At 40.4% G+C, this 15,132-nt stretch overlaps 1 protein-coding gene across 1 annotated transcript; it reads right to left on the minus strand.

Moving 5' to 3' along the window:
• Window positions 1-617: 617 nt before the first annotated feature.
• Window positions 618-14,899, minus strand: pkp1b (plakophilin 1b). The gene is made up of 13 exons (XM_084063186.1): window positions 14,570-14,899; window positions 13,391-13,485; window positions 11,860-12,275; window positions 10,470-10,611; window positions 10,057-10,264; window positions 8,863-9,031; window positions 6,485-6,602; window positions 5,558-5,737; window positions 4,345-4,515; window positions 2,491-2,644; window positions 2,175-2,361; window positions 1,755-1,839; window positions 618-1,291 (listed from the first exon to the last, which is right to left on the minus strand). The coding sequence occupies exons 1-13, from the start codon at window positions 14,769-14,771 to the stop codon at window positions 1,217-1,219; spliced, it is 2,202 nt and encodes a 733-aa protein (XP_083919312.1). The 5' UTR covers window positions 14,772-14,899; the 3' UTR covers window positions 618-1,216.
• Window positions 14,900-15,132: the final 233 nt, after the last annotated feature.

Genomic DNA, 15,132 nt, shown 5'->3' on the forward strand with positions numbered 1-15,132 from the left:
TTTTTGGAACACAGTTCTTATTTTACGTGATTTTAAAAAAAGGGAATGGGAAATAAATGGGAAAATATCTTCATGACCCAGGGCGTGTTTTATTCTTTACTTCAGACTTGTACTCTATGCAGTAAACTGAAAGCCACATCAGCTACAACTGTCTGGTTCTAGAAGCCCTGTAAATCATAGAGCTGGCGTAAATTGTTTGTTGTGAGAGATTTTTCTTATTTGCCTGAAGGCAGTCTAAGCTCACAAAATAGGAAAGTGACGAAAACAGACCTGTGAGCTGAGTATTAGGCATCAGCTGTGACTACGATACAAATGACTAATTGTGACGAATGCAACATTCCCAACATCTGTGAATCAGTCACAATTGAGAAATAAAGCAGTGGGTGTCTCCTGGAAATCAAGTTCTATTAAACGAGGCAGAAGGTACTAATGTTAACTGGGAGTGTGTTAGGTGTTACCATAGCAAACTGCACCTGTGTCAATGTGAGACACTGCAGAAAAGATAATATGAAGTTGGTGATACTTGTAGCTTTTGTGACACAAATAACAATAGAAATATCAATTCAAGTAGTTGAAGTTGAAGTTGGTTAATGAAAAAAACGAAAACAAATAAATAGTATCAGTGCAAAGTGTTTAATACTCATATAAAATGTCTAACGAAACAAACTCATAAAGCAAGAAAGGGTCATTCTGGTAGGCGGCGGCACATATTTCCTTGTTAATACATTTGACCTTAACAGAGTATAAAAGCAAATACAAATTGCATTGGCTGATGCGTAACAAATACATACAGTATATCTCTACCTTTCACCTTTATCTATAGTACATCCGGGGGGTGTAGTATTTACAGTACATGTGTAAAGCATCCATCAGAAACATTGTTTTAAAAATGATTTTGTATGACTTCTAGTGAAATGAGACAGGAAACCATGCTGCTTAGCTGCTCAGCCTCATTGCTCACAGCGCATGTCCCAGTGGCGGTGTGAAGAGCAACTGTAGTCGAGTCGTTTACACCACTGGTGACCACCGGGATTCAAATAGACCCCTACAGGTCTGTAACTCAGAGTAGATTGGGGTCCCAGAGACAACCCATTGTGCACTCTCAGAGTTACAGACCCGTGTAGCGTCCATTTGGACTGTGGTGGTCCCCGAACCCAACGTTGAGAAACAGTGCTCTACAAAAAAGTATCCACAGGGATTCTTTTTGGCCGGCATGTTATTCCACAACCTGGACAGACTTGAGTGCTGCCATGGTGACGTCGTTCACAAACGTAGCCTTATTCATTCCTTGCTGTAAGACAAGGGAGAGACGTGAATTAAAATTCCATCACAAGTCTTGAAACAATCTCATCCTACCTGAAATACTGACAAACCTATGAGCATGTGAGAGATTTTCCCAATAATACCACATCCTCTATTTCAAGTGAGTTCAGTGACGACGTAATAGGAAAAGGGGTTGCATAACAACACACACCAGTGTGCTACAATTTCTGTACTACAGTATATCATTATGTGAATGACAATTTTAGGATTATGTTTTGAACCTGTGCTACCAGATGCCTTACACATACGTGTGTTAGCTTTGTCATGGCGATATTCTTCCATATCACCAACCTAAGCTTTGAACCTGTCTTCTCTTCTTTTCTCACAAATACCTCAGAGAGGCGTGGGCTTTTGGTGTGAAGGGGAACACATAGCAGAGATAGCTCCCTGAGGTGAATCCTATAGCCATGAAGACAATTGAACTCGCTTACCTTTTTCAGGAAGTTCTGTAATTCTTTATCCGACCAGAGGCTGTAGAGAAGTAGAGCTGCACCTTTGCTGGCTTTGGGGAAATACCTAACAGAAAGAGAACACACATTATCATGAAACAAGACTTGTTTACTAGAATATAGGCAAAATCTAAATCATTGCGCTATGTTCCTAATATTTCATTGTACAATGTCCACACAATCATACATAATCCACAAAAACGGAATTAAATAATTTCCATACATACTGCAAAAAATAAAAGAAAAAAGACAACATAAAATGAATTATACTTTTTGTTAAACCTTTGTTCCCTCAATAATGAATGAAGTGCTTTTAATAGCTGAAATCAAATTTCAGTCATCATGATCTATGGTGATATATTAGTGCATATGAAACAAATCCTCCCACCCATGAAACCTTACTTGTTCTGACTCAAATTCTTCAGTGAGTTGATCAGGTTGTTGCTGAGCATGCGTTTCCCAAGCTCAGGCTCCTTTCTTAACAAGCAGTGAGCTGTCTGACATGCCATGGCCAGGGTGTCGTCCGACTCATTCCCTTCTTTGGTGCCGGAACTCAAGATTCCTGTCAGTTCTGGAAGTGCCTTACGGGCTTCAATGAGAGAGTAAAAAAAAATCCGTTGGCAAGAAAGCACGTACATTTGCACGTAATTATTTAGGGTCATCATGAAGGAACAACATAATACAAGTTGTTTGACATGGTCTTGGATCTCTCACTCACCTATGGCAGACTGCAGGTTCTGGTTCTGGGCCAAGTTCCCCACAAGGGCCACACTGTTCCTCTGCAAGTTAGGCTTGGGTGACTTCAAAAGGGGAGCAATGACTTGCAAGCCATTTAACTTCTGCACAATGGTGTGGCTCATTACACTGGAGACCTATGAGAACAAAAGGTCATATTCATCACTAAGAATGAAGGAACTGAATGCTTGTCTGTGTGCTACAGTGGCCCTGGGGGTCAAAACACAAAGATATTTCACAAAACAAGTTTTGTGAAAACCACATTTCACAAAAAAAACTACGGCATTTCGAAAAACAAGTTTCACAAAACACGATGGCATTTCACGAAACATGTTTCACAAAACACAACATTTAACAAAACATTTAAGAAAACAAAAACACATTTTGACAAAACGACTCTTCACAAAATACAAAGAAATCACAGGGGTCTCCTCCATCAGGACGTGTTCCATCGTGAACAGCCTATCTCAGCCCTCATACAGTCTGTTTTCCCCTTTCACAGCATCAGAACCAGCTTTGCAAGGTTGTGTAATAGCTTCTGCCCCCCAAGCTGTCAGATTTCTAAACACACAGCTGCCATCCATCAGCACCGCACACCCCACCCCTACTACATACACTACCTCACTTCATAGACTTCATGTCTACCCTGCACCAACACTTGATACCAGACCATCATCACAGCTGTGCCTCCTATTTATACGATGCATAATTACCATTGAGGGCATAAGCGCCATACTGCCATGACAACTGAATTTCCCCCGTGGGATCAATGAAGGAAGGAAGGAAGGAAAGGCGGACAGACAGACAGGCGGATGGAAATGTCCTGTGAAACCCTAAAAGGACACTTGACATGATTAGGACTGAAGAGACGGAGTGGCAAAATTTGGGAGGGACGGGACTGAAATGTTTTCCCACAAAACAGACGATACTGTACATACATTTTCAACCATAATTTTTCAACCACATGCATGATGATTTAGATAGCATGTTATGTAGACTAGCCAGGTTAATTTGTAGGCCTGGCATCCTATACTGTGTATAGTTAGATTATTAATGTTTTTTTATTATACTGTTTTAGACTGATGATAGGTTCTTGGTTTACCTATGATCCTAGATGACTATGGTTTACCTATGATCCTAGATGACTATTTATATGCATTTGATGTATTTCCTCGTATTTACCTGCTTAGTGTAAGTCGCTCTGGATTAAGAGCGTCTGCTAAATTGTAAATTGTAATTGATGTGGAGAGCCTATCCAGCAAAAACTCTAGTCTGAAGTGACACAATGACACCGGACAGGGAAACAACCAATTAGAGCAAATGAGAGCATTGATTGAATCTGAATTGACTTGGGTTCTGTCCAATCACAAACAAGATGTGTCGTTGTACCCTTTGGGCAATCTGAAATGTTGTCATATACAGTACAAACAAGCAACTTTTTGAGGGTGTCCTCTGAGGCACAAGCTTGCAGTCACAGAGGAACTACAATCACATAAAAACAAATTCTATTAACTCTAACACTAAACAACAAGGGGGTATGGAGTACACTACACAAATCAGTATAGGTCATCCTCCTGGGAGCATGAAAGTGTACAGCAAATTCCATGGCAATCCAGCTAGTAGATGAACAGAAAAGTTCAATGGCAATCCGCATATTAGATTTGGAGGTGCAAGTGGACAGGTTATGCACAGAGCGACCAACATTACCATCCTTAGTCCCGGGGCTAGTTAAAAGTTGAAGCCCAGGTACCCTGCGCTCATTCAACAGGAATGAGGAACACGACTATTCAAAATGTTATACCACATTAGAGTAGACTCAGAAGAAGTTTACGCTTACAATTCCTTGGGTTGCGGTGAGGTTTTGCAGAGCTCCACAACAGGCCTCCAGGGTATCATCTTGCTGGCTGGAACCGATCAGGGACAGGTAACTCTGCAAGGTTTTGGAGTGGATCAGCCAGCCCGCTCCTTTAGGGTGTAGCTCTTCCACAACTGGATAGTCAAAATGACGCTACAGCAAGAAATGGCAGAGTCCTCTGTCGGTAATTGTCATAATTCTCACAAGGCTTACATCACACATGTGACAGCACATATCATATTTGATTTACAGTCGATACTGTGAGAACACAGATTCAAATAATTATGCTGAAAGCATTACACGTATATTTTTCAGTAATCTGAAATGGCCATAACAGCTCACACTATCCTATTATCCTACAGTTGGTTGAGCAATTGATCTGAACTTACACATGGGCATTGACCATTAGCTTATGCAGACAGTGACGTGGCCCGTTCTTCACTTTTCCCAAGTTTGAGCCGTTTAGTACCGTTTTTGTCAACCGTGGCAACAGGCTATGGGCTCTGTTGCCACGGTTACGTGCACCGCGGGCTATAGGATCTGTATTAGCGCGGCCGGCCTATGTGCTGTGTTGTCATGGTTACAGAGTCCTCGCAGGCTATGGGATAGCTACTGGGTGGACTTGGCACACACAACGCCACACAAACAACGGCCTTTCATTTAGGGCCTGTGTCCACACACAGCGTTTTATGAGCACTTTGGAGTTTGGATATCATCTCCATAGCAATAGCATGCGGATTGACACGTGCAATATTCGAATCCACATTGTGTTATTAACACAAATAGCTTACCTGAAACAGTGTCAACATCAACTTATCATGGTTGTGGGTGGCAAAGATACCACCTCGGGTCGTAAATGACCGGGTTGTTACACACACCACACCATCACGCCAACAGGATGAAATCAGCAGCGCTCCTCTCAGAAACTTAAACTATGCATACCGGACATGGACTAGGCCTACAATAACTTAGAAACCTCTGTGCGCCATTATGTCTGATCCACATTTTTCTCATCAGTGGTTCAGATACGGATATACGCACGCGTGCACACACACACACACACACACACACACACACACACACACACACACACACACACACACACACACACACACACACACACACACACACACACACACACACACACACACACACACACACACACACACACACACACACACACAGCTTGTCTTACCTCCTGCTCTTGCACCTTGCTGCTCTGGGAGCTGAAACAGCCGATCGGGCCGGTGTCTCCCTGGCTGTGTCTTTTACTGGCTGTCCTGGACAGTGCTGAGATCCTGTTGAACAGGGCCGGAGCTTCAGCCTCCAGCTGGAACGTCAGGTTGTGAAGGATGCAGGCACAGTTTTCCACGGACTATTCCAATATTGAGGAACAAAATGACAGGCACATGTAAGTGCACATGCTGTAGTCTTTCACGGACCCATTTTTATGGGTCGCAAGTATATATCCCTTTTTATTTGTTTCCTACAATTTGGCGTTTTATAATTATTTCAAAAGATTTTCCAAAACAAAAAAAAAGGAAAAAACCTTTTCAGAAATTAAAAGGAATCCATGAATAAAAATTCCATGAATAAATAACAACTTTCAAGAAGTACTGAAAATTGCAGATCTACAAATTGCTGATCTACGAGCTTGTAGATCGGCTATTGTCACTAGCTTGTGTCCCAGCTAAAGAGTTTGGGAACCACTGCTGTAGAAAGGATAGATATTTTGGTTGCAAAGCCTTGAGACAGTATGACTCATGTGAGTACTGTGGGTATATGGATGAACTCTTTGTCTTTACACACTACACATGGCACGAAGATAAAAGAAAAGGCTTGGTTTACATAATCCTCTAAGGTTGTGCTTTTCTACATTGCTGGACCATGACAGTTATTCAGGACAAACGTCACAACATGTCAGATCACATCTCGGAACATTGTGTGCTATAGTTCCATGTTTAAATTGAACCATTCTGCATGTGAGGGGTGTGTGTGTGTGTGTGTGTGTGTGTGTGTGTGTGTGTGTGTGTGTGTGTGTGTGTGTGTGTGTGTGTGTGTGTGTGTGTGCGTGTGTGTGTGCATACGTATGTCAAAAGACATACTGTATGTACAGGTTTACCTTATCATCTGGTCTGTTTGCCACCACGCAGTTCTGAACATAAGCGACCAAAGAGTCAACTAATCCACGACATTTTCTCATCGACTGTCTGTTGCTTTGTTTGGCGCTGCTCAGATTTCTGTACAAAAGTAAGCAAGTAGTAAGAAAATAAACAAATAAATAAATACATATTTTGCGTGTGTGTGTGTGTTGTGTAAACATAAAGTAAAACACTGATAACAAATTAGACAGCAATTATTTCAGCTAAATGTGTCAGCGCTACACAAGGTAATTTGGATCCTGACACATGACATATTCTTGGATTGCACTTGACTTGCTGTCACACACACACACACACACACACACACAGATCGATTTCCATCTGTCTGGACATGCTCTTAAATAATTTAAGAGTGATAGTAGACCTATCCGTACTCGAACATGTGAGCTCAAACATTGACAATAAGTAGGGATGGGCAGGGTGTAGTGGGGATTTCTAACAGGTGGAACGCTATTTTAATGTTGCGCACACGTGCACAAAATATTAACTTTAGTTTAACGTTTGATTTCAGCTATTTTAGTTAGGTTTACAGGTGCATTTGTAGTTTTAGTTTAGGAATTGACCAGTTTATTTTTTTAGTTGTCAACCATTGACACCTTACACCAGACACCACGGATGGCTGCATTGGATGGTTCATGGGAACACAGTCTCGCGGGCACGTATGTGCATGTCCGTTCATGTGCGGGCGCATGCTCAAAACACTGTATGAAGGGCGTTACCCAACGTTCCGACCCGACTACACCCCAGCGGCTGGGCATTTCACCGAAAATATATCGAAACCGACATTTTTAATAAATAAAGGACTTAAAGTTGCATCCTGTTGCTTTCCTGTTCCAATTCCTACCCCGGAATTAAACACGGGTCTTCTGCGGAAGTGCTGAAATTTTAACCACTGAGCTTGCTCAGGGGAGACTTCAGGTCAAGAAACAGGATTGTGTGCAAACTAGACACATGATTTAAATGTCTCAATAGAAGAGCAGGGAGACGAAATACAACCACCCCAATTGTATAAGTTATATTCCATTATTACACTGCTTGGTTGAATGCTTGATTCTGATTGGTCAATCACTGAATTCAGCAGTCTGTTATGACCGCTGAACCCAATAACAGGCCGCTGTCTAATGAAAGGCTCACGGTGCGTTTTATCAGCGGGCAATACTGGGCGACATCGTCCAAAAATATAATGAAAGTCTATGAGAGCCGGCGATCGGGCGAAGTGGGCAGGGGGGCGATGAAAGATGGATTTTCTTTATCTTTTTGGGCGATGTCGCCCAGTATTGCCCGCTGTTAAAACGCAGGGTCAGAGCACCTGCTCACTCATATCAATCTGCATTGCTTGATTTGGTGCCGTATCCACATGGCAGCTATGTAAACAAACACGATGTCATTTACAGCTAAACATTGCTCTCAAGAATGTGAAACATTTGAGGTGAGAAATAGACAATGCAGTAACCGAATATTGATTCTATTTTGTGGACACACCTGGCATAAATTAATGGAATACTTTCTACAGTAAGCAATTACATCCTTTGTGATGCATCCATGTGATGTATTCTTTATCATTTCTTTATTAAGTAGCCGTGTAATAAGCGGGATAATCAATGGGAAGCGGCTCATTATTGAGAAATAAACCCTCTCACGGTGATTAGACCTCCTGTCTGGGTTTATTTCTAAATAATGACCCGCTCCCCATTGATTATCCCTTGCTTAACATACTCTACCAAACAGATTTGACAAAATAACATCACTAAAACAAAGTTACATAATACAGCTTTATTCTTGCCTATGTAGTTTTTTTTTGTATGTATTTATTCATTTATTTTTATTGATAGTACATAGTGGAGATCGACAGGAAACAGGGCGAGAGAGAAGGGAGGTGCCACGCAGCAAAGGTCGTCGGGACATGCTGTAAGGCTGCAGAGCCTATGTGGTATGCGCCCCCAGCGGGCGCCCCTTGCTTATTTAGGTTAATCGAATAATCGAGAAGAAGGGGGGGGGGGGGGAAATCTGATTAACCACATACTATTATACTTATTGTACAATGACGGCATGCAAGAACAGTGAAAATATCAGATCTACACGCTCACAACGCATGCAGCATGCAACATGTGAGCTTGTAGATTTGATATTTTCCAGTTTTTTTATAATCATTTATTAATTGCAATCGAGGAATATGTTTGAAATAATCATGATTATCTTATAATAATCATTAATTTGAAGTCAGATCCCCTCGCCCTAACAATAAGAGCTATATGAGCTAACAATAAGAGCTAATAATGAGCTAAGAAATGGCAAATGCACAATATCCAAAGCCAGGAATCGTGTGTTTTTACCTTACCTAAGACAACCTGTAGCATGGAAGAACACATCTGGGTCAAGACTGTAGTTTATGGTGCGATCAGGTCCTGTTGTGTGAGGCAGTATGACGCTCTCCATTAGTACAGGCAGAGCACTCTTTACCAAGTCAGGCTTCAGGCTATCCAGAGAGGACAGGTTCCACAGCAGGCCTGGCGGCAACAACAAAACAATGTCCAAGTTTATTTAACTTGTTTGCTTGTTGCAAAGTTTGTTTAAAAACAAACTTTGCAACAAGCATTGTAACCAGATACAGTAGTAAAAGGGAGAGTGACAATTTTCATCCCATTCACTGGGCAGGTGAAAGAACCTTGTTTAAGTTATTAGTCGAGCCATTCCTGTCAGCATTTAAAACTGTGATTTATGCTTTATTTGCAGCTGTGACTGTGAGCAGACAGGCATTTATGTTCATTACATTGTTGTTAAATTGTTATATTGGGCAATAAAATTGTGCTTGTGGACCTCCCCTTGCCTCTTCTCCCATGGTGTATCCTATGTTTGGGTCCTGTCACATGGGTGTTTTGGACTAACTAAGCACTGGATGTTAGTTTTGGCATGGATTTATATTACAGCAAGCGAGCACTTTATAATAATTATAAACTTACACTAGTTATCATTAGTTAAGCATTCGTTATAAGCGTTAGAGAATACTTAATTCATCATGAATTCATAATTTGTATAGTATCATTCATACATTACTAAGCATTAGTAAACACAGTTATAAACGTTTTATTCCCGATTTATAACCTAATCTTTAATGTGCTTAATGATTGTATTGACATTTTCTATATCACTGCTTCTATCTAATTTATAAATGCTTTATAAGGCATAGATAGTCCTGACTTTAGATGGGCTCACACAAAATACTTAACTAATAACTACCTAAATAAATCACGAGTTTGAGTACGAATAAGTGCATACATTTGTACATATAAGGATTTAGACATGGTTAGTGAGTGTGTTGTTAATACACGTATTATAAATGCTTAACTAATGCTTAACTATTGCTTAATAGTGTGCAGTAATTATAAAGTGCTACCGTTTGGGGATCACGTTTGGGAACTGTCACCTGTGAATAATGTAGGTTCAATACTGTAGATGCAGTAGTAGTACTCATGCAGTGTGCATGGCTGCTTATGCAGTCCATGTATGCACATGCAAAGGTGTGCGAACGTACCTGTAAGCTGTTTCTGAGTCTCAGAGGAGTCAGTCTCTCTGAGCAGGGCAGCGGCCTCCTTGATTCCACCACAGCGGTGCACCTCCTCCTTGATCTGGCTGTTTTTGAAAGACAGGTTGCGGAGGGCTGCCGAGGCCGTCTGATAGACCTGTGGACTGGGACTACGCAGCAGGCCCACCAGAGGAACGACCCCACGGAGTTTCAAAACCTGGCAGTGGAGACACGTGTGGAGGGTTGATACTGCTGGACGTGTTTAATCGTTGTGCAAATACGTTTCACGTAACTACTATGTGATAACTGTGGACACATCAGGCTACATCACCAGTTATTAGTCACAGCCCAGCGACAATTGCTATTTACGCTCATGTGGTGTGTGTGGAATTATGGACATTTGACAGAATAAGATTAACCACCTCCTGTTTAGCTGCATCTTCAATGTAAGTGTTGTGTTGAATGAAGGAGGCGCCACAGTGCTGATAGATCTCATCCTTGTTAGAGAGATACTCCACAGCATCCCTCATTGTCATATCAGCAATGCCACTGTTGCTGATAGAGCTACAGTTAAAAAAAATAAAAAATCAACCTGTGCTATTAAGAAACATACTGGAGCATATTATAAATTTAGCAAGGAACTTATCGTCGCTGTCAGGCGAAAACATTGTATGTCCAAAACAGTTACTTTTCAGGATATTTAAAAAAGTAACCTGTGTTCCAATGGATCCAATGTAGTTATTATTTAGTCACAAGCTCTTGTACAGTAAATACTTTTCATTAGGTAATATTTATAAAACCCACAGACTTAACCACTTTCAACCCTGCGTCCCTTATGATTTGATTTGATTGATTTTAAAAGCAAAACCACATGGTTACAGCAGTTCGAGGATTACACAATAAAGTCCTGAGACTTATTTCCATTGGGCTCCTCCTCTCACATTTAACAGTCAATACATTACAATACAAAACACATGACAATAACATATACAGTACATACCCTATTTTGGGCATGTCATTATGCTAATAACACACTATTATATACTCATACTCTTAATATACTGTGATATGACTACGCATATACTGTATCTATACCTGTTAATAGTTCTTTCACCATGCCATTCCCCAGGCAGCTCAAGTGCTGAGGGCCAAGCTAGATTTCTGTAGCATACCAAAGTCTACTGGTCTCTTTTCCTAATGCCTATCCGTTACTGTCTGCTACTCTTTTTAGATGTTTTTATTCTTTGTTACTCCTAGCTGTATCTCTTTTTCTGTATCTGTCCTGGGTTTCGTAACTGCTGTGGTGTCATAACAAGTTAATTTCCTGCACAGGATCTATCTTATAGGCGAAGATTCACAGACATTCTCTAATTTCTAAAATAGCTTATCTACAAGCTCACACACATCACAATGCGATGCACTGCGCGTCTATTTCAGGTTGTTTTGGCACAACACTGCCATATGACAATACAAAGTATAGTCTAGGGAAAGATAAGGGAGCGCTTGTTTTTATCTATGTACTGTATGTTACTGTCAAGTGTTTTGTATTGTATGTTTAACTTATTAACTTGTTAACTGTGAGAGGACCTCAAAGGAAATAAGTCTCAGGACTTTATTGTGTAATCCTTAAACTGCTGTAACCATGTGGTTTTATTGCTCTTCAAATAATTCAAATCAAATTAATTATGGAATTAATTATGGATTAATTTATGGAAAAACTAAAAGAAGAAATATGGAGATTTCTGCCCGACAGCGACTTATATAACATGAAATTAACAACATTTTAATTTGAATGTATAGCGGTCCACTCACCCGGAATCTGCCTTGCTTCCTATCTTCTTAGATGCACCATCAACAACGAAGTCTTTGGATGGTGGTGCGGACAGTTGGGTCTGGCTTACTATGAACTGGCTGTTCTTGTTGTTGGTGTGACTTGTGCCATTCATAATGCGTGGTGGCTGAGGCTGGGGTGGGCCATTCACCACAAACTGACTGGCTCTCTCTGTCAGCAAGGTGTTGGACTTGTTGGACAGGAGTCTGCGGGAAGGCATAGCGCGATTTGGCTTGACGAAGCGACCTGTAATATCGGGCTCACTGCGGCTGGTGTTGGCTCTGCCAAGTGCCACAGGGATAACAGGGATGTAACCCTGCTCGTATAGGTAGCTGTTCCTTTGGACTGCTGATCCCTTTGCACCACTGACGCTCCGGCGATTGACGGTCTGGCTGAGCTGTAGATCCAAGGAATAAATACTATGAGCATTATGAAAAGAACTTTTCATGAAGAAGGCTTATTTCAACATCACAACTATTCTAGACCCCCTCCTGTTTTCTCTCTACACTAACTACCTTCGTTGAAAATGACTGATCTATAAGGTTGCAATTCATCACATTGCAAAGTGTTGTGAGCTTGTAGATCTGCTATTTTTGCAGAATGTTTGCCCAAGAATAGAGATGTTATAGGGTTAAATGGTGTGTTAATTATGTTATGAGAGAGCTTTAAATGGGCAGTCCTGCAGTCTCAACAGGACAGACCAATTCTTTCCAGTATTCAACACAGCATTATATAGGCCGGGTGAATGAGATAAAAAAACAAATTACACAAATATGGATGAGATAAATTTGCCAGCAGAGTAAAATTATCTGTGGCCAGCAACTGATGTTTATACCAAAGATTATGGTGGCATGTAAAGTATAGGCCTAATGTGAGAATTATTATTTAAACGTTGAGGTCAAGTATAACTTACAAGTCCTCTGTATTTCATAATATTTTACAATATTATTATTGAATGTCCCAGTTTGTTTAAGTTAAACATACAGATCAATTTGATAATCCATATAATTTTATGTGGATCAGAGTGAGATGGATCGATCAATCGATCGATTGTTTTCTGTGGTTCAAAGACAATTACATCTGAATAAAATGCATATATAGAACAGTGGTAAACAGCACGTATTCACAGAGTCTCACTAGAGATGAATAAGATTGTTGATAAAGACATACCACAACATGGCATGAGAGACAAAAAGATAACGTAATCAACAATGATCTATGTTTGAGTGGCAAAGAGCCAGTCACTCATCTTACTATTGCCATGTCCTGGAACATGAGAGAACACAACTGTCATCACATGAATCATATTTCATTTCAATACCTTATTTATTACCCGAAAGTACCCTTACCACATTGTTTTAAGAACTCTCATATGGTAAGCGTATGCTATCATCTTTTTTCATGTTATATACTGTCTATTACAGTAGTAGCCTATATACAGTATGAGTAATACAATGGTCAATGGGTATAGTGTGTGGTGTGTGTGGGTCATACAAACAGGTTCCACCGTACCAGTTTAGATTGTCCATTTCCAACTAATTTAGTTCCATTGAGTGAAGGGGGAAGTGACTTGAAAGAGTCGGTGAACACGTTGTCATACAGAGGGCCTGAATAGAAATAAAGAAATGTTAAATAAAAAAAATAACTTAAACATTTAGCTGTCAATATTCAACTTAAAACTTAAATTAAAACGTTTAGACTTGGGCTACTTACATTCTGATTATTTAGCTTACTTGCAACTTGTGAAATGGCAATTTAGAAACCAAAAATACATTTCTACGCTAATTTGAAACACATTAGCTATCTATGGAAGCAGTAGTTTTGTGCTCAACAACAAAAAAGGAGAGATGGCAGAGATCCATCCCAAAAAACAGCCACACCAACAAGATCAGGATTTTGCCTGAACTCAAATGAAATGCATGGAAGTATAATTTAAACTTAAGCTACAAAAAATACAATTCTAACTGTAAAATACAGTTATAATTACTGGTAAATTTGGCTAAATTAGGCATGCCTATGTAAAATAACTTATTTTACATGTCTAGGCAGCCTAATTTAGCCAGATTTAACAGTTATTTTAAATAACCAGTATCTTATTTGTGTATTTATCTGGCATTTAGCCTGGAATCTGGATGCCACAAACCAGTGGTTTGAAGTAACTAAGCACATTTCCTCAAGTACCTTACTTAAGTACAATTTTGAGGTATTTTACTTTACTGGAGCATTATCAATTTCCAGTACTTTTACTTCTATGCCACTACATCTCAGAGGCAAATATTATACTTTTACTCCACTTTAATTATTTGAAAACTCTAGTCACTTTGTAGATTTTGATTATTATTACAAAACATACATTACCCACTTCAGCCATATATATCAACCATTTGAAAATAGTAGATCTACATTAAGCTCAAAATGCATTGCTTTGCGAAGCATTGTGAGCTTGTAGATTTGCTATTTTCAAAAAATGTTTATACATTTGAAAACTTGTGAAATGAGACATTCTGCATAATGAGTACTTTCTACCTTTGGTTTTGAAACTAATAGCCTACTTTTTTTTTACTTTAACTCAAGTCAATTTTGAATACCGGACTTCTACATTGCAGTATTGATACTTTTACTTAAGTAAAACATTTCAGTACTTTTTTCCACCCCTGCCACATACATGAAATGACATTGATGTTGTCTTACTTATTGGAGATGCAGGAGTGTGTCCACTAGATCCGCCCCTGCTGCTCTGCCTCTGCTTGCACTTGGATCGCGTGAGAGTTTGCACTTGGTCCAAGACGCGCTGTTGACCCGATTGATACTGATTGACGGAGGGCAGCGCGAGAGACGTGTAGTCGACATTATCAAAGGAAATGGCAGATTTCAGTGGATCGAGCGTCATCATTTTAGCGGATCTGCGTTCCAAATGCACGTTAAGTCCAGTCTGTCACGTCTGGACTGGTCTGCATGCGGTACAGTGGCAGGCTACCGCTACAGGTGTCCTTAAAGCGAGCGCACCGTACATTGCCCTGCCCTGAGCCGGTGAGCCCTGCCCTGAACAATCAGACCTCGCCCACTGAAAAACACAATAGACCCACGGGACTGCACTGATGTTTGAACTGGGTGTGTCTCAGCTATAGGCTAGACTCTCTCCCTGCCTCAGTCCTTAATCACACACGCATCAGTGTCTGACTACAATTTAAACGTGCCTTGACAGGCATAGCTAATGATGTACATAGAATTGCAGCCAGCAAGTGAAAGTCCCT

Source organism: Gymnoscopelus microlampas, assembly GCF_963454915.1.
Source record: "Gymnoscopelus microlampas genome assembly, chromosome: 7".
Taxonomy (NCBI): domain Eukaryota; kingdom Metazoa; phylum Chordata; class Actinopteri; order Myctophiformes; family Myctophidae; genus Gymnoscopelus; species Gymnoscopelus microlampas.

Bases quoted from the DNA above. Each gene is read 5' to 3' on its own strand.
- pkp1b (XM_084063186.1), bottom strand. From the start codon at position 14,771: ATGATGACGCTCGATCCACTGAAATCTGCCATTTCCTTTGATAATGTC. The intron at 4,516-5,557 runs GTAAGACAAGCT...TTCTTGCTGTAG, and splicing joins GCAAGGTGCAAGAGCAGGAG to CGTCATTTTGACTATCCAGT. The intron at 2,362-2,490 runs GTGAGTGAGAGA...CTCTCATTGAAG, and splicing joins GAACCTGCAGTCTGCCATAG to CCCGTAAGGCACTTCCAGAA.